The sequence below is a fragment of the Delphinapterus leucas genome, chromosome 8 (assembly GCF_059928025.1).
Source record: "Delphinapterus leucas isolate spDelLeu-1000000601 "Yukka" chromosome 8, BTC_Dleu_Yukka2, whole genome shotgun sequence".
Classification (NCBI taxonomy): Eukaryota; Metazoa; Chordata; class Mammalia; order Artiodactyla; family Monodontidae; genus Delphinapterus; species Delphinapterus leucas.
In genome coordinates this window covers 54,266,557-54,293,098 of record NC_143136.1, presented here as the reverse complement: position 1 = coordinate 54,293,098, position 26,542 = coordinate 54,266,557, and the positions used below count along the sequence as shown (strand labels likewise).

Sequence of the window (26,542 nt, the reverse complement as noted above, 5' to 3'; positions counted from 1 at the left end):
CCCTCCTTTCAAGCCTTTTTCCCCATGACACCCTGATGCTCTAGTCAGGGGTCAGCAAACTACAGTTTGCAGGCCAATTCTAGCCTACCACTTGTTTGTATAAATAAAGTTTTACTGAAACAGCCAAACACATTTGTTTACATAATGACTATGCATTACAATGCCAGTTAAATAGCCACAGGTTCAAGAAAAACTGTATGGTCCAAGAAGCCTAAACATTTATTATGTGGCCCTTTACAGAACAAGTTTTCCAACAGCTGAATTAGAATTCTAGGCTACAATCTAGTTCAATGGGAACAAATAAAATAGCTTCCATTAGCTGAGTGCTGGGTTCTTTCAACAAACCTTTCAAAAGAGCTCCTGTTACCCCTGTTTTATGTAATGAAAGAAGGAAGGAAGAGAGAGAAAGAGAAGAAGGGGAATAAAGAAAGAAAGAAGTCAAACTGAGGCTCAGGTGGGTGAATAATGTGACCATGATCACACAGCAAATAAGTGGAAGAACTGGGATTCAGAGCATGCTCACTATGTTCCATGACTCAAAGGCCAAACACTTTCCCTGGTGCCTACTGCTGCCTTTTTCTTCAGTAGAACTTGGGATTTCATGTTATTGTTTATTCATGCTATTCTTTCTCCTCCACAGAATGCCAGTTCTCCTTTAAAACCTAAAGGAGGTGCCTGGTGAAATCTTACACATTCTTGGGGACAAGCTCAAGCACTACCTCTTTCCACTAAGTCTTCCGAGATCACCTGCAACCAGGGGAATAATCCCTCCATTGAATGCCCACAGCACTTCAGTCATTCCCTTGTGACACCTAACACTTTCTCTCCCCTCTTAAGTTTAATGTAGCAAAACCCAAGTTTACCTTTATATCCTGTAGAAAAGGCACACTGCCTTCTATATAATAAGTACTTAACAAATACTTATCTAATAAATGAATCTAGATTAAAAACTTTGGGACACTTCTAATCTGGATTTTTAAAGTGAAATATTTAAGATTTACTTCTTAATAATTCAACAGATCAAAATCCAGAATGTAGTCTAAATAGAGAAATGTCTTCCTTAGTATCGATTTTTAGCATTTTTAGCCTACTTATAAAAATCAATTTTAAAAGGAACTAAAAATTCATAAGAATTAAATCTACTTGAAGTTTTCTATCAGTATCATAAATAAGGAAACTTAATATTATAATTACTTATATTACACATTAACATTTTGCTAGGACAGAAAATCTCTTCATAATGCCCAAATTAACAACAACAACAAAGTTATTAGAAATTTAAAATAAATCTAAGGTCAACAATAAAATGTTATTTATTACAAGAATACAGAGACCACAGGTGATGTTTCCAACAGCTAGTTATTTTTGAAATTCTGATAGAGTGAGCTGAATGCTCAATGTCATCACTGTAGAAATAATATAATTTAAACGCAAATACTAATTGTAAAAATAGTTTGAGAGTCTGGTTTGACATTTCTAAAGTTCTCTATATAATGTAAATAAGGCATAGTATAAAATCAGGTACAGAGTAGAAATTACACACACACATAAGAAAATTTAGATTTTAAAAAGAGTTTAATATGTTAGAATCAGACACCTACCTGCATCACCTTCTGTTGAATCTCTTCTAACTGTGTACGCTTACTACGTTGCCTACAAACTTCCTGGTAGCGGGTATATTGCTCTCGCAGTGAATCTAATAATTTCATAACCTGTGGCTGAGCTAGCAGTTCATCATCCATAGGAGACCACGAGACCCCTCCATCTGAGCCATTAAATCGACGCTGCTGTAATTCGGATAACAATTCATGTCCTTTAAGAAGGAAAGATACTTATAATTAATATCCATAAAGAAATATAAATCTTACTTCTCAATCTTCTCAATTCTAATCCCTTATTTTTAGAACGTATCTGCCTATGTATTTTTAGAATGTATCTGCCTATATATTTACCTACCAGGTCTTAAGTACTAAAATGCAATTTCTCAATTTATATAGAAATAAATAGGAAAACTGCATGCATACATATACATATGGATATATACTATGTCGTATATCATAGCTCTATCATATACAGACAGTCCCAGATTTAACGATGGTTTGATTTACAATTTTTCGACTTTATGATGGTGCATTCAGTTGAACCCGTACTTCAGATTTTGAATTTTTTCTTTTTCTGGGCTAGCAATATGCAGTACGATACTCTTTTGCGATGTTGGGCAGCAGCAGTGAACTGCAACTCCTAGTCAGCCACATGATCATGAGGGTAAACACTGATATACTGACAACCATTCTGTACTCATACAACTGTTCTGTTTTTCACTTTCAGTACATTATTCAATAAATTACATGAGATATTAAACACTGTATTATAAAATAGGTTTTGTTTTAGATGATTTTGCCCAACTGTAGTCTACTGTAAGTGTTCTGAGCACGTTTAAGGTAGGCTAGGCTAGGCTATGACGTTCGGTACTTTAGGTGTATTAAATGCATTTCAACATGATATTTTCAACTTATGATGGGTTTATCAGGATGTAATCACATTGTAAGTTGAGGAAGATCTGTGTCATATATACTATATATGCCATACTATATAGTAAGTATATAGTATATATGGCATATATATTTTCTAGACCTAACTATCTTTCTATCTATCACATTCTTGTTATTGGTGGATTCACTCCTCAGGACATTGTGCCAACCATTTCTCTGTAGAGTACAATTATAATCTGGGATTTCTGTCTGATGGTACTAATTAGTATGTTTTGTCTGATAGTACTAATCAATACTAAGCATTATGTTGTAGGATTTCACTATTAATCCATAACCTTAATCACAGCACCTAAAAGAAATGTTGGTGTGTAACAAATGTATGATTAAAGGGAGAAAGTCTTTACTGCTGGTACAAAATAACATTTAAGTAATCTTTATTTATATAAATTTCTACAACATATTAACTGTGAATCGTGAGGGGCCACACTAATGTAAGAACTGCACTCAATGTTATTTGATTACAGCAAACTCATGGAGAAAATCACTCATGCACAAGAAGTTAAAATTATAGAATGTGTAACATCTAAAGCTGTAAGTATAACATTAACAATTTTACAAGATGACGCTGGTCAGACCACTGATGGCCAATTTCAAGATGACTGTCACAGCTGACTGTGCTGTTTCTGCATGTAGCCCCCTCCCTCCATCTGTAATAGCTCCTGCCCACTGATCGTCAGGTGCGGAGGAGGGAGTTGGCCTTTGGACAGGAGTCTGCCCTACACCTCAGTTGCCGGCATCCAAAACAAAGAAAACTATCCTTTCCATCAAAAAAGAAAAAAAAAAAATTTTTTTAAGTGAATAAATTGCAAATTGTTTTTCTAGGATAATACTATTCCAATTATCATTAAGGAACCCAAAATACGCAGACATTTAAATTCTCTTCTCTTCATCTCTATTCAAGAAAATGTCCTAAACTTAAATGGCTTTAAATAATAGAAACAGTTTTTATTATGATTTGGAGGTATTTCCAATTTCTGAAGAATATCCAAGACTGTTTTAAACGTCCCCATTTTATACTCTTTCTACTTTAAGAGTCAATAGCATATTAAAAAGGACTTAGTGACATATACAGATAATTCTAAAATACAAATGTAACAAGTTTCTGAATTCAATGGCTTAAGCAGCTTTTAAAACAAATATAAACATGGAGCTAAGTTTTGAATCTAAAGCAATATTTTTACTGACAGTCTCTTGTACCTTCTAAACATGCAGTAATTCACAGATTACAATTATTTCTTTGTTCTTTCAGGAAGTAAGATCTAAATCGTACTGAAAAAACTCGGGAAAACTGAATCGATACAACGAAGATATTCAGAATTTATTTCTTTACTCTTTATTATACTTTATAATTGGAAGGACACCTGTTTTGAAGACTTATGGAAAGTCTTTCTATATATATACACACACACATTCATATTCTTTATATATATATTTCCATAAAAGTCATTAAGATCAGAATATATATATTTTTTCTTCTTTGATGACTGTTACCTTTAATGTGCTCCTTGTGGATACATTTACATTAGAGAAGCAGAACCACATAATGATTTCAAAGACCATACTTCGAAACCAAACTGCCTTGGTTAAAGTCCCAAATCTAGCATTACTAGTTGTGTAATCTGCCCAAGTTACTAAACCTTTTAATGCCTCAGTTTCCCCATCTTAACATTGGGGTGACAACAGTACCTACTTCAGTGGGTTGTAGTGAAGCATAAATGAGTTAGCATACATAAAGTGCTTAGAATAGTACCTGCTATGCAGTAGGATTAGAACTATGCCCTATTAGAAAAATATATTAGAAATAAAATTAAGGTATTTTCATTTAAAAGAATTCCAATGTGTTCTCTAGAATCTGTGAAACTACTACTAAAGCTATTGGGGCTGGAATATACAAACCATGCAGCACTGAACACACACTACGCGCAAGGCCATTGCAAGGTGCTAAGTGTTTTTACACAGATGATTGTAAAACAGTACAACTAGTGGCTTTGGATTTAGACCTTTTTTTAGTGCTATGGTGGTAGAACTTAATAGTTATTTGATCTTGAACAAGCTTTTTAATATCTCTAAGCCTTGGCTTCCTCAAGTAGAGAAAATAATACTAATTCTCTCAAGGAGTACTTAGAAGAATGAAATATGAAAATACATAAAAGTACAATGCTAGAAACACAATGCATATTCAATAATCCTCATAGCAAACCCATCAAATAGAAATTTTTATCTTCATGTCATAAAGAAATAAATTCAAATATTTCAAGATAATTGATCATTATTAATAATTTTTAATATTGTAGAGTCTATTAACACACTCTTAGGCTAAACCAAAGAGCAGTTTGAAACACTTCTCCTTCAGTTTCTACGACATAATACATACTCAAATCAATGTTTATTTCATGAGCCAATTAATGTATGGTTGGTTTAATGGATTATGATTATCACTGATATGTTTTTTCATCTTACCTGTCTGAAGAACAGTTTCAGGATCAACTGATGGAAGAAAGTTTAAATCCACAGACCTGGCAAGCACCAAAAGAGTATTTTTTTTTAACTATATGTATTTCTATTTATATAACTTAAAAAAATCCTTTACATATATTTACCAAAACAGGGGCCTACAAATATGAAAATATGAAGCATACTGTCCTACCAGGCTAATTTCTCTTAAGCATCAGGAAACCCATTACAGATAATTAAACACTAGTAGCCAAAGAAATAACTATGTGATAAAAAACAAAATATACTACTTGGAAAAATATAATTTATCATTATTAACTACAGTATTATTTCAAGTATATCAAAGGAATCCATTTTATTATTTTTCCACTGGATATCTGCTTCAAACTGAAATTTGTCACTATATAATAATCCAGAAACGTTAACATTAAAATCGTGTGCAGCCATCCTCCAATCCAAAGTTTACCTATCTATAGCAATCTTGATATTCGTATGTATGTGTACCCTAGCAGATGTACACTCTTTATGTACTAATTATGTTTCACTTGCAGCTGGACTATGGGCTTTATTTTCTTAAACATATATGGAAAATGGAGAAGATGAAGGAAAGATAGAGTACCTGGCAAATCAAAGCCTAGGGCCTTGCTACTGTAACTGACAAGTCTTGCTCTATACATTTCACTTTTGTCAACTGATCTAGGCCTTCACCTCTTGTATAGCCCAGATGTTTCCTGAGGACTGACATAAAGAAGGTGATGAAAATTTGCAAGAGGGACTTCATTGTGTGGGGTTTAAAAGAGACTAAGTAATAACACTTGAGTTCCTTAGGGAGGGATTGGCAAATACAAGATTTCACTTGACACTTCATGTAGTCACACAAACCATCATTTCCCAGTGTTTACCAAAACACTGAATGAGATACTACTGAGTAGAGAAGATAGGGTTCCACTGTCGTGTAAGTACGGGAAATTTTAAGAAAGCAATTAAACAGGTTTCTTTACTGCAACACTTTCTCAGAACATGTAATCTGTAAATGTTTACAGTCATTCCCAGAGAAGGAAACATAGTAAACAGCATTAAACTCTATGACCATGAACTCATTTTCTACCAGTACCCTCTTAGGATGTCTTTCCTGGAGAACATGATTTTGAGAAACACCAGATTTACTCTGCTGGACTACTCAGAAAGCAAGAGGTTTGGCAAATTTTTGTCAAGTAACTTGAGTGATATTTTCAATTCCATAGTATTTAAGTATGTGTGTGTGATGTCTATACACACACTCACATATTTACATATATGTAAAATTGTCATTTACATTTTTATATGGCATCTATCTATAAGATAGTAATGTTCCTAAATGTTTGTTGTAACTTTAGATTTATATTCAAACCATTTGTTTTCATATTTTTACTTTATTTTAAATCAAGATTTGGTGTTAAACTATGATCTTCTCACATCCCTCCTATATTATTATCTCAGTTAACTGGTCTGTGACTATATTTGGATTCATGGAATAACAAGATGCATTTTATCAAGGTTCCATTGTATTTTCAAGGTCAGATTCAAAAAAGATAGACAAGGATGAGTGCTGATCCTTTCAAATTTCCTAATGAAAAATTACTGCCTACTGACTACTCTGTTACTGAGGATTAATTTGCTTCCTACAGTACTTTTTACCTGGGGAAAGGAAATTGGTCTGAAAACTGTTGGGGTTGAAAAGTTCAATGGAAATCTGCAAAATGATAAATCTAGGTAGTTATAATTAGATCCAGTGTCATAAAATACTAAATTCCCGAAGTTAAACTCATGAATATCACATATTTTACAAGGATGTAGGAGTTCCACAAGATAGGCATTTAAGTGCTAACATATGTAAATAAGGTTATAATGATTTTATTTCAAGCTGCAACCCTTTCCATATTCTTTACAAGCAAAGTAAAACTCTAAAAAGGCAGAAAATTGTTTCCTTCTGAAAACATGTTCTTGCAAAATAATTATTTTACACAGTGTCAGGAAAAGGTAAATATATTATTATTCAACAAAATTAAAAGTCTTCTGTAAAGAAACCTGGATTCAAATCAATAAATTTTATGTGTAAAGCAAATTCTCAAGTACTAAAAAATAAATTTAATACAACTTTTATAGGCCAAGTTTGATTGAATGGAGGCTTGCTTACCTTAGTTCTCTTGGCTTGCATTAACAACAGAGGTTATCTTTTAATTATAGCTTTGCAAAGGTGTAATTGTAGGACACTAGACACTTACCTTTCTTTCTCTTGCTGATTTCCTTTATCACTTCCATTGTTAATCAAAGCAAGTTCATCTAATAATGATGTAGATTCCTTTGTAAACTTCTCAAAAACCTAAAGTATGAGATTTTATTAACATGTTAAGGATGATCTTAAAAGTTGATATGTACATAAGGATTTTCAACTAAGAGCAACAGAATTAGTCAAGCAGGATTCTGGTTCCCTCTCTGGACCTCACTTAGTACACTTTAATCACCAGACCACACAGCATAAACAATTTAGACAATGAAGACAAAATTAAAACAATGAAGACAAAACTGCTTCCTAAAACAATGAATAGTTTTAATGCATAAAGAATTTTTTTAATTTAAACACATTAAGAAATTATTTTTATTCCTGAGACAAGTTTATATTTATTCCTGTTCCCTTGAGAAATATGTGTACCAACAACAGTTTTAACTACATGAACATTATTCAGACCAGTTCTAACCCTCTAATTCCAGTTAAAGAACTTTTCTTTATGTTATTCTATTAATCATTCTGGTTGCATGTTAATACTTAGAAAGTTTTATATATAAGCATGTAGCATAAAAATAAATTAGTTATAATCTTAACATGATTTCTTAAAATATTTCAAAAAAGGGATTTGGGCAAGTCTGCTTAGAATAAAATAGACACTCATTGGTTTTATATCATTGTTCAAATATGGTGAAAATAGAACTGGTTATCCATTCTCAAATATCCAAAAGTTCATTATTCTTCAAAAAAAATTAGCATATAATCTAATGTGAGCAAATTTTAAGTTTTTTCTTTTAGTCCCTGGCAGTTCAATTAAACAATACTATATTATACAGAGCGGCAAATTTCCAAAGTCTGCCCTGAAAAAGAAGATATATTTTCAGAAATGAAAACCTTAACCTGTCAAACTGCTTTTCAACTCAAATTGATGTCTAAATATCCTCTCTGAGAATGGTGTATCAAGGGCAGAGAGAAGAAACAAGAAGAACTACAATCGGGAAGCCTGTGGAATGAAAACCACATTCACAGAAAGACACACAAAAGTACAGGCAGAGGACTATGTACCAGATGAAGGAACAAGATAAAACCCCAGAAAAACAACTAAATGAAGTGGAGATAGGCAACCTTCCAGAAAAAGAATTCAGAATAATAATAGTGAAGATGATCTAGGACCTCGGAAAAAGAACACAGGCAAAGATCAAGAAGATGCAGGAAAGGTTTAACAAAGACCTAGAAGAATTAAAGAACAAACAAACAGAGATGCACAACACAATAACTGAAATGAAAAATACACTGGAAGGAATGAATAGCAGAATAACTGATGCAGAAGAACAAATAAGCGACCTGGAAGACAGAAAAGTGGAATTTACTGCCACAGAACAGAATAAAGAAAAAAGAATTAAAAGAAATGAAGACAGCCTAAGAGACCTCTGGGACAAAATTAAATGCACCAACATTCATTCAAATGCATTACAGGCTCCCAGAAGAAGAGACAGAAAGGACCCGAGAAAATATTTAAAGAGATTACAGTCAAAAACTTCCCTAATATGGGAAAGGAAATAGCTACCCAAGTCCAGGAAGTGCAGAGAGTCTCAGGCAGGAGAAACACGCCAAGACATACAGTAATCAAAATGACAAAAATTAAAGACAAAGAAGAATTATTAAAAGCAACAAGGGGAGAGATATGGGAACATATGTATATGTATAACTGATTCACTTTGTTATAAAGCAGAAACTAACACACCATTGTAAAGCAACTGTACCCCAATAAAGATGTTAAAAAAAAAAAAAGCAACAAGGGAAAAACAACAAACAACATATAAGGGAACTCCCATAAGGTTAACAGCTGATTCTCAGCAGAAACTCTACAAGCCAGAAGGGAGTGGCATGATATATTTAAAGTGATGAAAGGTAAGAACCTACAACCAAGATTACTCTACCTAGCAAGGATCTCATTCAGATTTGACGGAGACATCAAAAGCTTTATAGACAAGCAAAAACTGAGAGAATTCAGCACCACCAAACCAGCTCTACAACAGATGCTAAAGGAACTTCTCTAAGTGGGAAACATAAGAGAAGAAAAGGACCTACAAAGACAAACAGAAAACAATTAAGAAAATGGTAATAGGAACATGCATATCAATACTTACCTTAAATGTGAATGGATTAAAAGCTCCAACCAAAAGACACAGGCTCACTGAATGGATACAAAAACAAGACGCATATATATGTTGTCTACAAGAGATCCACTTTAGATCTAGGGACACATACAGACAGAAAGTGAGGGGATGGAAAAAGATATTCCATGCAAATGGAAATCAAAAGAAAGCTGGAATAGCAATACTCAGATAAAATAGACTTTAAAATAAATCTTACAAGAGACAAGGAAGGACACTACAAAATGATAAAGGGATCAATCCAAGAAGTTATAACAATTCTAAATATATATGCACCCAACACAGGAGCATATCAATACATAAGGCAAATGCTAACAGCTATAAAAGAGGAAATTGACAGTAACACAATAATAGTGGGGGACTTTAACACCTCACTTACACCAGTGGACAGATCATCCAGACAGAAAATTAATAAGGAAACAAAAGCTTTAAATGACACAATAGACCAGATATATTTAATTGATATTTATAGGACATTCCATCTGAAAACAGCAGATTACACTTTCTTCTCAAGTGCCCACAGAACATTCTCAATGATAGATCACATCTTGGATCACAAATCAAGCCTCGGTAAATTTAAGAAAATTGAAATCACACCAAGCTCAATGCTATGAGATTAGAAATAAATTACAGGGGAAAAAAAAGTAAAAAATACAACACATGGAGGCTAAACAATACCTTACTAAATAACCAAGAGATCGCTGAAGAAATCAAAGAAGAAATAAAAAAATACCTAGAGACAAACGACAACAAAAACACGATGATCCAAAACCTATGGGATGCAGCAAAAGCAGTTCTAAAAGAGAAATTCATAGCAATACAATCCTACCTCAAGAAACAAGAAAAATCTCAAATAAACAATCTAACCTTACACCTAAAGGAACTAGAGAAGAACAAACAAAACCCAAAGTTAGGAAGGAAAGAAACCATAAAGATGAGAGCAGAAATAAATGAAAAAGAAATGAAGGAAACAATAGCAAAGATCAACTAAAACCTGGTTCTTTGAGAAGATAAACAAAACTGATAAACCTTTAGCCAGACTCATCAAGAAAAAGAGGGAAAGGATTCAAACCAATAATATTAAAATAAAAAAGAAGTTGCAACAGACACCTCAGAAATATAAAGCATCATAAGAGACTACTGCAAGCAACTCTATGCCAATAAAGTGGACAACCTGGAAGAAATGGATAGATTCTTACAAAGGTAGAAACTTCCAAGACAAAACCAGGAAGAAATAGAAAATATGAACAGACCAATCACAAGTAATGAAATTGAAACTGTGATGAAAAATCTTCCAACAAACAAAAGTCCAAGACCAGATGGCTTCACAGGTGAATTCTATCAAACATTTAGAGAAGAGCTAACACCCATCCTTCTCAAACTCTTCCAGAAAATTGCAGAGGAAGGAACACTCCCAAATTCATTCTATGAGGCCACCATCACCCTGATACCAAAACCAGACAAAGATACTACAAAAAAAGAAAACTACAGACCAATATCACTGATGAATATAGATGCAAAAATCCTCAACAAAATACTAGCAAACAGACTCCAACAACACTTTAAAGGATCAAACACCATGACCAAGTGGGATTTATCCCAGGGATGCAAGGATTCTTCAATATATGCAAATCAATCAATGCGATATACCATATTAAAAAACTGAAGAATAAAAACCATATGATCATCTCAACAGATGCAGAAAAAGCTTCTGACAAAATTCAACACCCATTTATGATAAAAAACTCTCCAGAAAGCAGGCAGAGAAGGAACCTACCTCAACATAATAAAGGCCAGATATGACAAACCCACAGCAAACAGCATTCTCAAAGGTGAAAAAATGAAACCATTTCCTCTAAGATCAGGAACAAGACAAGGATGTCCACTCTCACCACTATTATTCAACATAGTTTTGGAAGTCCTAGCCACAGCAGAGAAGAAAAAGAAATAACAGGAATACAAATTGGAAAAGAAGAAGTAAAACTGTCATGGTTTGCAGATGGTATGATACTATACATAGAGAATCCTAAAGATGCCACCAGAAAACTTCTAGAACTAATCAATGAATTTGGTAAAGTTGCAGGATACAAAATTAATGCACAGAAATTTCTTGCATTCCTATACACTAACAATGAAAGATCAGAAAGAGAAATTAAGGAAACAATCCCATTCACCACGGCAAAAAAAAGAATAAAATACCTAGGAATAAACCAAGGAGGTAAAAGACCTGTACTCAGAAAACTATAAGACACTGATGAAAGAAATCAAAGATAACACAGATAGATGGAGAGATATACCATGTTCTTGGATTGGAAGAATGAATACTGTGAAAATGACTATACTACCGAAAGCAATCTACAGATTGAATGCAATCCCTATCAAATTATCAATGGCATTTTTTACAGAACTAGAACAAAAAATCTTAAAATCTGTAAGGAGACACAAAAGACCCTGAATAGCCAAAGCAATCTTGAGGGGAAAAAAACAGAGCTGGAGGAATCAGACTCCCTGACTTCAGACTATACTACAAAGCGACAGTAATCAAGACAATATTTTGTATTGGCACAAAAAATTTTGTACTGGCACAAAAAAAGAAATACAGATCAATGGAACAGGATAGAAAGCCCAGAAATAAAACCACGCACCTATGGTCAACTAATCCATGACAAAGGAGGCAAGGATATACAATGGAGAAAAGACAGACTCTTCAGTAAGTGGTGCTGGGAAAACTGGACAGCTATATGTCAAAGAATGAAATTAGAACACTCCCTAACACCATATACAAAAATAAACTCAAAATGGATCAAAGACCTAAATGTAAGACTGGCCACTATAAAACTCTTAGAGAGGAAAACATAGGAAGAACACTCTTTGACATAAACCACAGCAAGACCTTTTTTGACCCATCCCTAGAGTAATGGAAATAAAAACAAAAATAAACAAATGGGACCTAATGAAACTTAAAAGCTTTTGCAGAGCAAAGGAAACCATAAATAAGATGAAAAGACAACCATCACAATGGGAGAAAGTATTTATAAACAAATCAATGGACAAAGGATTAATCTCCAAAATATAGAAAAAGCTCATATAGCTCAATATTAAGAAAGCAAACAACCAATCAAAAAATGGACAGAAGACCTAAATAGATGTTTCTCCAAAGAAGATATACAGATGGCCAAGAGGCACATGAAAAGCTGCTCAGCATCATTAATTATCAGAGAAATGCGAATCAAAACTACAATGAGGTATCACCTCACACCAGTTTGAATGGGCATCATCAGGAAATCTACAAATAACAAATGCTGGAGAGGGTGTGGAGAAAAGGGAACCCTCTGGCACTGTTGGTAGGAATGTAAATTGATACAGCCACTATGGACAACAGCATGGAGGTTCCTTAAAAAACTAAAAACAGAATTAACATATGACCCAGCAATCCCACTACTGGTCACATACCCTGAGAAAACCATAATTCAAAAAGAGTCATGTACCACAATGTTAACTGCAGCACTATTTACAATAGCCAGGACAAGGAAGCAACCTAAATGCTCATTAACAGATGAATGGATAAAGAAGATGTGGCACATGTATACAACGGAGTATTACTCAGCCATGAAAAGAACGAAGCTGGGTCATTTGTAGAGACGTGGGTGGACCTGGAGACTGTCATACAGAGTGAAATACGTCAGAAAGAGAAAAACAAATATTGTATATTAACGCATATATGTGGAATCTAGAAAAATGGTACAGATGAACTGGTTTGCAAGGCTGAAATAGAGACACAGATGTAGAGAACAAACGTATGGACACTGACGGGGGAAAGCGGGGGGCGGGGTGTGGTGGGATGAATTGCAAGATTGGGATTGACATATATACACTAATATGTATCAAACAGATAACTAATAAGAACCTGCTGTATAAAAAAAATTGGTGTATCAACTAGATTACCTCTCAGGAAATTATGCTGCTGTTATTCAACTCAAAAGATTTACAACTTTGACTATAATACTGCTACTAATGACAACAGTAATAGCTAATATTTGTGAGTCTGACTCCAGAGTATATGCCTTCAAGCATTATGCTATCATGCGGTATGCATTATATTTCTTTAGTTTTGTAAAAAGTAAACAATCTACCTTTCAGTTGATTAAAATTAAAAAGCTATCAAAATATGTCTTATTTATATATAATAACATGTTTCTCATTGTAATATACCAACCAGCCTCTTATTTAACCAGTCCATATGATCATAGGTGAGACTCCCACCAAAATCTTCTGTTAACTGGCATGGTTCTATATAACGAGTCAATTTATTGGCAGACACTAAAATAACCTAGAAAGGTAAAAAGAAAGAAAAAAAAAAAACTTAGTCACTATTAATGTCCATGAAAAGTGATGAGGAGGTGAAATTGATTAGCATATGCAATACTATTTCCAACATGATGAAATATTACATAGATATTTATTTAAATAATACAACAGCATTTAAAATCAATTCAATAAATTGTGGCTGTTAAAGAAATAAGCTATCACAAACCATTTATAATAACACATTATAAAAAACAAGAGACGTTAGTAGCTCAGATGAAATATTTTCAAATCTTATCAATATGAATAATTTCTTGGTAGTAAAAATCAATTCCTTTAGTACAAAGATGTATTCGTCAAAGAATTTTCACATGGTCTTAAAATTAGCTAGGTACACTACAATAATAAGTACAAATGAATAATAAATCTGGAAATCAAAAAACGATATACTTTTCTAACATGAAATTTCTCTATCATTCCTTTGATTATATATTAACAAAACATATCTTCTAATAGTAGAGTAAAACTCAGGATAACATATACTAATATTTAATTTGAAAAACAGAACTAGAAAGTAGGGAGAAGTTCAGAGAATTCATAAACTTGAAACTTACCTGTTAAAATGATACTCTTTAAACTTTAAAAGATTTCAAATACAAATTACAAAATGAACAAAGATACCATTTTAGCACTAAATAAAACTTCAATGAAGATATACATGAGTATTAAAAAAATACATATGTGGGAGAAAGATATTCAAATGGTAGTGTTAATGCAAAAGGCTTGATAAGAAAAATAACGTGTCCAACTGGAAAGAGCACCATTCCCACCCTAACAACAACAAAGCCCAGATAATCTACAAAATTAAAACTTTTCTGAAACTCCTCAGAGAGCTGAGGTCACAGAAAAACCAACTAGTCTGAATATGCAGAGAAGACAGGCACCATAGAGAGAGCGGTAGAAGGGGTGACTATCAAATGTGAGGAGCAAATCTTTGGGGATGATGCAACTATTCTGTATCTTAACTGTGATGAAGGATTTATGACTATATCTGTTTGTCAAATCTCGAAATTGTAGGCTAAAAAAGGAATTTTACTGTATGTAAATTATACCTTGATAAACTTAACTTTAAAAAAAGGGGGGGAATAAACTCAACAACATAAGGAGGACTTGTGAAAGAACTACCAGGAAAAGAAAGAAGGAAAAGAAAAATTCAGAAACATACCCAATATGCAAAACTAGGTATATCCATACTATATATGAAGTTGTAATGTAAACAGTAAATAAGGGGAAATAACCAAGACTACAAAATGCTTTGCTAGAAGGGTGGAAAGGGAGTCACCTTAGGAAGATAACAAAAACACGGTACCAAAAGTTCATAAAAGGGGACTTCACTGGTGGCACAGTGGTTAAGAATCCACTGCCAACGCAGAGGACACGGTTCAACCCCTGGTCCAGGAAGATCCCACGTGCCGTGGAGCGACTAAGCCTGTGCACCACAACTACTGAGCCTGCGCTCTAGAGCCCATGTGCCACAACTACTGAGCCAGTGCGCCTAGAGCCCATGCTCTGCAACAAGAGAAGCCACCGCAATGAGAAGCCCACGCACTGCAACGAAGAGTAGCCCCCACTCAATGCAACTAGGGAAAGCCCACACGCAGCAACAAAGACCCAATGCAACCAAAAATAATAAATAAAAATAAAATAAAAAAATTTTTAAAGTTCATAAAACTATCAGAGAAAAATAAATCCTGTCATAATTAGAGTTTATAACAAAATGCTATTGATAACAATAAATAACAATTAAATGCCTTGGATGCTTACGTTAGAAAAGAAAGGCTAATGAATAATGAGCTAAGTGACCTACCTAAGAAGTTGGGGGGCAGGGAGTGGGAGGAGAACAACAGAATACATCCAAAGAAAAGAGAAGGAAGGGGAGAAATTAAGAAATTAATAAAGCCAAAAGTTGTTCCTTGAAAAGACTAAAATGAAATCAACAAAGTTCTGATAATGTAAAGCAAGAAGAAAAGGAAAGTACACATAAATAACACTAAGAATAAAAAGAACATGGCTACATAGACAGCAGTGATTTAAAAGATACAGATGGACACAGGACATGCTTTTGTCAATAACTATGCAAATTTAGAAGAAATGGACAAATTCCTGTAAAAAAAGTAATTTATCAAAACTGACATAAAAAAACCCCAGAACACCTATAATCAATGAGGTGAAGTGAATCACTAGATTCTTTTCATTTTCAGTGATCATACTGTTAGTGGTAGTTTTAGCATTGCTATTCAGAGATCACTTGATGAAAAAGACAGCAAATGATTAATATGGGTTATTCTTATTCTCCTATCCCTCATGTCCTTGAGAAAACAGAATTCTTGAGAAGGAAGACGTGAAAGGGAAAAAGTTACACTGTGGTCTTCAATTTGAATTGGAAGTATCAGATTAAACTCATGATGTATTTCATTTTAAATAAAAACATGCACACTCACATAATATAAATTTTCTAGTTTTGTCCACTGAAACGTTTAGAAATAATGACAAAGGCATTCTGTAGAAATGCACACTCCTAGCATCCCAGATTGTTGTCTTCAAGCACTGTTTCCCCCTAAACGGAATCAAGGTTCCTTGGAGAAATGGCCAATTCTAGGTCTGGGGCTGGAAATACACATGGTGACCTTGTAACATCTTCCCATTCAAATATCAAGAAAGCCATCCAAAACTTTTAGGGTTGTGCCAAAAGGTCCGGAAAAGGCTTCCACTGGCCAAATAAGTAACAATTTGCATATCAATTCAAATTCTTTAATAAACTAAAGGATCTAGGCATTGAACATCAATGGCTGCCAATATCACAAAAAAAGAAGACTACGAGCCTCATGATCAAGGAAACATCATCACCAATGAACAGCCCTGGAAAAAGAAATTCAGGTCTTAATCTAATCAACTGTTTGAATCCAACTATGAATTCATGGAAATACAGAGATGCAAAAGAGGAGAATGATATGTTAGACTATACCACGTGGATGCTCACTGAAACAAAAAATCCTGTAAAACACATATCCTGGTCTCCCCAAGAAAAAAAAAATTGTGTAAGAAAAAAGAGAAATTAAGATTAAAAAGCTTAATTTAATGGACTAACTCAAAATTCCACAACCAATAATAAGAGAATTACATATTCTTTTTAAGCAAATAAGAAATATTTTAAAACTTGAGTGTATATTAGGTCATAAAGAAAACCTTGGTACATTTCAAAGGAAATAACTCATAACGTTCTATCACCACAATGAAATTAAGTTAGAAATCAATAACCAATCAAATCAGAAATCATTAACAAGATTTTAACACCTATCCATTTGGAAAGGCATCTCAAACCAATCACAATATCTGGACAGTATCTGGATCCTAATTCAAAGAAATAAATCAATCTGTGTGCATTCACAATTTATGTATAAATTTATGAATAAATTTTAAAATACATTATTTATACAGAATATTTTTATATATTACTAAATCCTTTTATAACATTCATCAAATTTGAAACCAACTGGCTCTTTGATATTAAGGAACTGTTTATTTTAAGGCATGGTAATGGTCTTGGGCTATATATTTTAAAAAAGAGTCTGCAGATATTCAAATGTCTTAAATTTCCTTCACTATAACATCCCCAGCCTTCCTTGGGCGAAGTGGATAGGGGTAAGGATGGGGCAGGTGGCCCATGGGTTGACAGTTGTTGGAACTGGGTATAGGGATACATGGAGTTAACTATAATATTCTGTTTACTTTTTGATGTGTTCATAACTCCTTATAATAAAAATACTAAAAAACTAAAACACATATAAATCTCTCTTTTAAAAAAACCTTGGCAGAAAGAAAATATCAGGCCCAGCCAATTTACAAGTGAGTTTTAAAAATTAAAGAACAAAGGATCAATCAAGATGGCCAAGGAGGAGTATGTGGAACTCACTTACCCCTCATGAACACATCAAAAGTACATCTACATGTGAAACAATTCTCACTGAAGATGAACTGGAAACTGGCAGAAAGACTCCCATACAAGAAAGGCTATAAGATCCACATGGAATCAGGTAGGAAGGGAAAAGACATGATAAGGTCGGGACCTGTGCCCCTGAAAGGGGACACAGAAGAAAAGAAAGATTACATGGGTGGAGACCCGCCCTGGGGAGTGAGCAGTTCAAACCACAGACTGGGCATCTCACTCTTGGGGTCCAACACAGGGGGGACAGGCCCGTGGTTGGCTGGAGGACTGCTGGGACTAACTGGAGGAGTATGGGAAGCCTGGAATCCATTTGTGAGAAGCATGCATGCTGGTTTGCCCATGAGGCAATGAGGAGAGAACAGAGTGAGGACCATCCAGTGGCTGCAGGGTTTCCTGTAACTGCCTCAGTGCATATCCCAGCCGAAGCCAAGCAAAGGCTCCAGGCCTGCTTACTCCATGTTGCAAGTGGTACTGGATCGGGGGTCACATGACCAGGAGAAAGCTCAGCTGTGGATTCAGAGGCAACTCGGTTGCAGAGCAGTGACAGCCACTCTTGGCACATACTCAGGCAGTGCATCAGAAGCAGCCCAGAACTCTTGACAGCAGCCACTCCCCTACAGCTCACCTCCCAATACACACTGAGACCACAAGGCCCCACGTGCCCTGTGGTGTGGCTTCATGAGAGGGCAATGTGGCAGAGGCTGCGGGTGTGATTGGCTGGGGTCTGAATGAAGGGGGAGAAACAACTGCTGGCACCTGCAAGGCGGTGCAGCTTAGAATCTGTCTGCAAGCAAAACAAGCCAAGAGTGCACACAGGCCCCATTTGCTTCAGCACTCCCCCACTCTGGGTCAAGGGTCATGGTGCTGGGAAAGTAGAAAGCACACACTTAAGGGGAACAAAGTCACAGCAGGCCTGACCTTCAGGGCTTCTGCTTCACCAACTTGGGATCAGACCCCACACCTGAAAGGCCAGTGACGGCCACTGAGCAGAGGAGAAGCCTCGTCTCACACCCGGCTACAGCTCTGGCACCTCCATCTCCAGCACCACCTCTTACCAAGGTGATAGTGGCCATTATACCCTGAGGAAAGACATGACTGGCATCCACGTCAAATCCAGCTCTCCAACCACTGGGCACTGGGCATATGCAGTCTGTACATGAACGATCCCGCAGAAGGACAAACCTTTAAGACACAATAGGTAACTATTTCATCAAAATTCACAGAGACAGAGAAAGTTAAGTAAAATGAAAAGGCAGAGGAACTGGTCTCAAACGAAATAGCAAGAGAATAACCAGGAAAAAATAATGAAACAGAAATGAGCAATTTACAGAAAAAGAAATCAAAGCATTAGTAATAAGAATGTTAACTGAATTAAGGAAAAGAATAGATTAACACAGTGAGAATTTTAACAAGGAACTAGAAAAAAGCAAGAAAAACCCAATCAGAAATGAAGGATTCAATAACTGAAATAAAAAACACACTAGAAGGAATGAATAGCAGGCTAAGTGGTGCGGTCTTCTGCACAGAATAATGGCAATCATCCAGTCAGAACAGCAAAAAGAAAAACAAATTTTTAAAAATGAGAGCAATTTAAGAGATCTCTGGAATAACATTAAACATATCAACTTTCACATTACAGGGGTCCCAGAAGGAGAAAAGAGAAAGAAGAGGATCAAAAATGTATTTGATGAGATTATGGCTGAAAACTTCCCAATCCCGAAGAAAGAAGCAGATATCTATGTACAAGAGGCACAGAGGGTCCCAAATAAGATGAAACCAAACAGATCCATATCAAAACATACCATAATTAAAATGGCAAAAGTTAAAGAGAGAATTCTAAAGGCGGCAAGAGAAAAACAGAGATTCATATACAAGGGAATCCCCATAAGGCTATCAGCTGATTTTTCTGCAGAAACTTTGCAGGTCAGAAGACAGTGGCATGATATACCTAAAGTGCTAAAAGGGAAAAAACTGCAACCTAGGATACTCTACCCAGCAAGATTATCACTGAGGAACGAAGAAGGGACTAAAAAAAAAAACTTCTCAGACAAGCAAAAACTAGAAGGGTTCATACTAAATCAACTCTAAAAGAAATGTTAAAGGGTCTTCTCCAAGTGAAGGGAAGTAAGAATCCATGCAAAAGGGAAAATCTCAGTAGGACAAGCAAATATACAGTTAGGGCTGAGGAACAACCACTTAAATAAGCTAGTACAAAGATTAAAACACAAAAAATTATAACAGCAACTATAACTTTATATAAACAGTGAAGGCATAAAATGAAGATATAAAATGTCACATCAAAAACACAAAGTGTGGGGCTTCCCTGGTGGCGCAGTGGTTGAGAGTCCGCCTGCCAATGCAGGGGACACAGGTTCGTGTCCCGGTCCGGGAAGATCCCACATGCCGCGGAGCAGCTGGGCCCGTAAGCCATGGCCACTGAGCCTGCGCGTCTGGAGCCTGTACTCCACAATGGGAGAGGCCACAACAGTGAGAGGCCCGCGTACCGCAAAAAAAAAAAAACAAAACAAAAAAACCCACAAAGTGGAAGGAGTAAAATATGTAGATATTTTTGAATGTGTTTGAATTTAAACGACTACCAGTTTAAAACAAATAGGTATAGTTATAAGTCAACATAATTGAAGCCCATGGTAACCACAAATCAAAAACCTTCAACAAATACACAAAAACTGAGAAGAAAGAAACACAAGCATAATACTAAAGAAAATCATCAAACCACAAGGGAAGAAACAAAAAGAAGAAATCAACAGAGAAGAAACTACAAAAACAACCAGAAAACAATTAAAATGGCGATAAGTACATACCTATCAATAATTACTTTAAATGTCAATGAACTAAATGCTCCAATCAAAAGACACACTGTGGCTGACTGGATAAAAAACAAGAGTCATCTACATTCTGCCCATAAGAGACCCACTTCAGTGCTAAAGGTACACACAGACTGAAAGTGAGAGATGGAAAAAGATATTTCATGCAAATGGAAATTATGAGAAAGCAGGGACAAAACAGATTTTTTTTTTAAAAAGGCTATAACAAAAGACAAAGAAGGACATTATATAATGATAAAGGTATCAATACAAGAAGAGGATTTTACACTGGTTAACATATATAAACCCAAAACAGGAGCACTTAAATATATAAAGCAAATAGTACAGATATAAAGGGAGAAACTGACAATAATATTGGGTTGGCCAAAAAGTTCATTTCGGTTTTCCCATAAGATGTTATGGAAAAACCAATAAAATAGTAGTAAGGGACTTGAGCATCCTACTTACATCAATAGACATCTTCCAGACAGAAAATCAGTAAGGAAACAGTGGTCTTAAAGGAAACAATACACCAGCTGAACTTAACAGATGTCTACAAAACATTTCATCCAAAAATAGCAGAATACACATTCTTTTCAAGTACACATGGAACGTTCTCCAGGAATGATCACAAGCTAGTCCACAAAACAAGTCTCAACAAATTTAAGAGAACAGAAATTATATCAAGTATTTTTTCCAACCACAACAGAATTAAACTAGACATCAATTACAGAAAGAAAAATGGGAAAACCACAAATATATGGAGACTAAACAACATGCTACAAAAAACACCTATGGGTCAATCAGAGAGGAAATGAGAAAATACCTGAGGACAAATGAAAATGGAAATACAACTTTCCAAAATCTATGGGGTTCACCAAAAACAGTTCTAAGTGGGAAGTATGCAGCGATACAGGCCTTCCTCAAGAAGCAAGAAAAATTTCAAATAAACAACCTAACCTACCATCTGAAGGAATTAGAAAAAGAAATACAAACAAAGCCTGAAGTCAGCAAAAGAAAGGAAATAATAAAGATCAGAGAAGAAATAAATGAAATAGATACCAAAAGAGAGAAGAGATCAATGAAACCAAGAGCTGGTTCTCTAAAAAAATAAACAAAACTGATAAACCTTTAGACAGGCTCACAAAGAAGAGAGAAACCAAATAAACAAAAGAAAAAAGAAAAAAAGGAGGAATAACAACTGATACCAGAGATATAAAAAAAAAATCGCAAGAGAATACTACCAACAGTTATATGCCAACCAACTGGACAACCTAGAAGAAATAGACAAATTTCTAGATATGTACAACCTGCCAAGACTGAATCAAAAAGAAATAGACAGGGCTTCCCTGGTGGTGCAGTGGTTGAGAGTCCACCCACCGATGCAGGGGACATGGGTTCGTGCCCCAGTCCAGGAAGAGCCCACATGCTGCAGAGCAGCTGGGCCTGTGAGCCATGGCCGCTGAGCCTGCGTGTCCGGAGACTGTGCTCCGCAACGGGAGAGGCCACAACAGTGAGAGGCCCGCGTACCGCAAAAAAAAAAAAAAAAAGAAGAAAGAGACAATCTTAACAGACTGATCACTAGTAGCAAAACAGAATTTGTAATTTTAAAAACTCCTAGCAAACAAAAGCCCTGGACTGACTGGATGGCTTCACAGGGAAATTCTACAAAACATATAAAGAAGAACTAATACCAATTCTTCACAAACTATTCCAAAAAACTGAAGATGAAGGAACAATCCTAAATGGATTCTACAAAGCCAGCATTACCCTGATACCAAAACCAGACAAAGACACTACAAAAAAAGACGAAAATTACAGGCCAATATCTTTGATAAATATAAATGCAAAAATCCTCAACAAAATACTAGCAAACTGAACCCAACAATATATAAAAAGGGTCATATACCATGATCAAGAGGGATTTATTCCAGGGATGCAAGAATGGTTCAATATTCAGAAATCAATGTCATACACCTCATTAACAAAAGTGTAAAAATCACATGATCATCTCAATAGACACAGAAAAAGCATTTGACAAAATTCAACATGCATTCATGATTAAAACTCTCATCAAAGTGGGCATAGAGGGAACATATCTCAACATAATAAAAGTCAGTTATGATAAACCCACAGCTAACATCATACACAATGGTAAAAAGCTGAAAGCCTTTCCTCTAAATTCAAGAACAAGACAAGGATGCCCACTCTCACCACTTTTATTCAACACAATTTTGGAAGTCCTAGCAATAAGTGGTGCTGGGAAAACTAAACAGCTACATCTAAAAGAATGAGATTAGATCATTTCCTCACACCATATACAAAAATGAACTCAAAATGGATTAAAGACCTGAATGCAAAACCTGAAACCATAAAATCCTTAGAAGTGAACAAAGAACATTCTCTGGCACAGATTTTAGCAATATTTTTTTGGATCTGTCTCCTAAGGGAAAAAAAAGAATTAGTAAATAAAAGCAAAAATAAACAGATGGGACCTAATCAAACTTAAAAGCTTTTTCACAGAAAAGGAAACCATCAACAAAACAAAAAGACAACCTACTGAATGGTAGAAAGTATTTGGAAATGATATGACCAATAAGGAGTTAATATCCAAATAATATGACCAATAAGGGTTAATAAACAACTGATACAACTCAATATCAAAAAACCCAAACAACCTGATAAAGAAATGGGCAGACGACTTGAATAGACATTTTTCCAAAGTCATACAGACGGCCAACAGGCACATGAAAAGATGCTCAATCTTGCTAATCAACAGAGAAATGCAAATCAAAACTACAATGAGATATCACCTCATATCTGTCAGAATGGCTATCACCAAAAAGACCACAAATAACAAATGTTGGCGAGAATGTGGAGAAAAGGGACATTACATTGTTGGTGAGAATGTAAATTGGTGCAGCCACTGTGGAAAACAGTATGGAGTTTCCTCAAAAAAACTAAAAATAGAACTACCATATGATCTAGAAATTCCACTCCTGGGTACATATCCAGAAAAAACAAAAACACTAATTCAAAGATACATGCACCCCAATGTTCACAGTAGCACTATTTACAATAGCCAAGATACAGAAGCAACCCAAGTGTCCATTAACAGATGAATGGATAAAGATGTGGTGTATGTGTGTGTGTGGATATATGTGTATATACATGTGTGCGTGTGTGTAAATACACACACGCACACATGTATACATATATAAAATGGCATATTACTCAGCCATAAAAAAAACAAATTCAGCCATTTGCAGCAACATGGATGGACCTAGAGATTATTATGCTTAGTGAAATAAGTCAGACAAAAAAAGACAAATACTATAGGTTATCAATTATTTGTGGAAGTTAAAATATAAAATGAATAATTATATGTAGCAAAACAGAAACAAACTCATAGATACAAAGAACAAACTAGTGGTTACCAGTGGGATGGGGGGAGGGGCAAGATAGGGGTATGGAATTAAGAGATACAAATTACTATGTATAAAATAGATAAGCAACAAGAGTATATTATACTGCACAGGGAATTATAGCCATTGTTTTGTAATAACTTTTAATGGTGTATAATCTCTAAAAATACTAAATCATTATGCTGTACGCCCAAAACTAATGTAATAGTGCAAATTAACTATACTTCAACTAATTGATATCAAAGAACAGATCATTTCAATCTTTTAAAAAAAATTTTGTTATTCATTTATTTATTTATGGCTGCATCAGGTCTTAGCTGTGGCAGGCGTGATCTTTCATTGCAGCACACAGGCTCTCTAGTTGTGGTGCACGGGCTTAGTTGCCCCACAGCATGTGGGATCTTAGTTCCCCTACCAGGGATCGAACCCACGTCCCCTGCATTGGAAGGCGGATTCTTAGCCACTGGACCACCAGGGAAGTCTCCCAGATCATTTCTATCTTAAACAAATGCTTCCAAAGAATAGAAATGCAGCGAATACTCCAACTCATATTATGAGACTAGAATAACATTGAAACCCAACAACAATTTGAGAAAAGAAAAAACCATAATGAATGGCAAATATCCAGGTTTAACTGGTATCAAGTGTCAGCAAAGCTGTTGGGCAGCATGAATTCTTACACAGCAGAAATGCATACATAAATTAAAACACCTTTGGAAAACAATTTGGCATTATCTTGAAAATTTGAACATTTCTATAACCTATGCCTTGATATTCTGCAAGCAGAAAAATCTTATACATATTTATCAGGAGACATATGTAAGAACGTAAACATCATTCATAATGTCAAAAGAATGGAAACAACACAAATGTCCATCAATAGGAGAATAAGAATAAAATTGTTTTTATTCACAGAATGGAATAACATTCATCAGTGAAAATGAATCAACTACATCTACTGCAAGAATATGCATAAATCTTAAACATATAATGATGAGTGAGAAAAAGGTACTGAAGACTAAAATGATATTATTTATAAAGTTCAAAAATAGGTGAAACTATATTAAGAATAAACAATATCTTTAAATGGGAACTCTATAGAAATAGATATAAAAGAATAATAAAAGATAAACACTCCCTATTTTCTTCTAAAGATTTTGCCTTTCCCATTTATGTTTTTAATACACACACACACACACACACACACACACACACACATGCACGAGAACATGAACAAAGGATGGGTAGACACAAATAAGTTAGGTGTTAAGGGATGGGGGGTATATGAATGAGACCAGGGAGGGGCACTCAAATTTATTTCAAGCTGTTGATATCTGGATTCTTAGGTTGGGTCGTGGGTGCCCAAGTGTTTTATTATTAAGCTTCATGTTATATGTATTTTTTAAGAATATGTTCTAAATACTATATTAAAATACTAAAAACAGAAAGAATGAACAGAAGTAGGGAATCACTGACAGAAGGGGCACCACGAGATCTCAACTCAGACTGAAGAAAGGGTAACTCTTCTGAGGCAGCAAATAAGGAGGTTAGAGAAAAAATGGACAATCTTGTGGTGGTGATGACAGAAAGCAGAAGGAATTTATGTGCCTCTTTTTTTCCATTAAAAAAATAAAAAAGATATTGAACATCAAATTACATTTTTGGTTAGTTTAATAACAACAAACTATATTATGCCTATCTATTTTAAAAGGCAATTTAATGCTATCTCTACTATGAAGAGTTTAGCATATCAATTTCACTGTTCTCCTGTTTTGGTACTAATGGGAGCTAATTTAAGATAAACAATAAAAAGAACACAGAAAATGGTTTTCTCTTAGTGAAAAAGTTGTTAAAGAGGGCCTCTATTTCATCCTCTTGTTCTAATGCAACTTCTTTAGACTAGTTCTTAGAGACAGGCATGATGTTAAACATGAAATAATAAGTGGAGTTAGGCCACAGAAACCATTTAATCTGCCACCAACTCCTTTTGGGATCAAGACAGAAACTTCCACACTAAGAAAATTAAACACAACCAGATCCCAGGGAGGGGCTTTTCCTTTCTTCAAAACTGTCAATCTATTAAACAGAAATATACCAATAATGAAACAAAGAAATATGTATTTATTCCATGAGGAAATAAACTACTTGCTAAATTGAGCATCAATTCACATCTGAAAAGATAACATTTCCAGAGCACTCTCTCCTGAAAAGAGGACTGAATAGAAAACTTAAATAACACAATGAATGGTCTTTTTGCTCTTCTGCTCTTCTATTTCTGCTCTCCTTATTTGGCACAATATTCAATTTAAGCAGTGAAAACATATCTCTTGAGAAATTGCTATCATGTCCCTTATAATTTGACATTTTAATGTCAAATGTTCAACATTCATTATTTACTGGACATTAAATTTATTTACTAGAAGTATTATTTATTAGAAGTTATGTGTTCTAGTGCTGGGAATATAAGGATAAATAAGTCATGCTTCTACAAAGTAAATGAGCTTTTTATTTCTGCAATATTCCAGAGAGAGT

The 26,542-nt window shown here is 34.9% G+C and overlaps 1 protein-coding gene across 1 annotated transcript in view; it reads right to left on the bottom strand.

Annotated features, from left to right (window-relative positions):
• Window positions 1-26,542, bottom strand: part of SESTD1 (SEC14 and spectrin domain containing 1) — a 150,272-nt gene that overhangs the window by 44,997 nt on the left and 78,733 nt on the right. The window contains exons 6-9 of the mRNA XM_022570146.2: window positions 13,666-13,779; window positions 7,271-7,368; window positions 5,013-5,068; window positions 1,602-1,813 (exon numbers count right to left, since the gene is read on the bottom strand). Of these exons, the coding sequence (XP_022425854.1) occupies window positions 1,602-1,813; window positions 5,013-5,068; window positions 7,271-7,368; window positions 13,666-13,779 (480 nt within the window). The remainder of the gene's footprint in view (window positions 1-1,601; window positions 1,814-5,012; window positions 5,069-7,270; window positions 7,369-13,665; window positions 13,780-26,542) is intronic.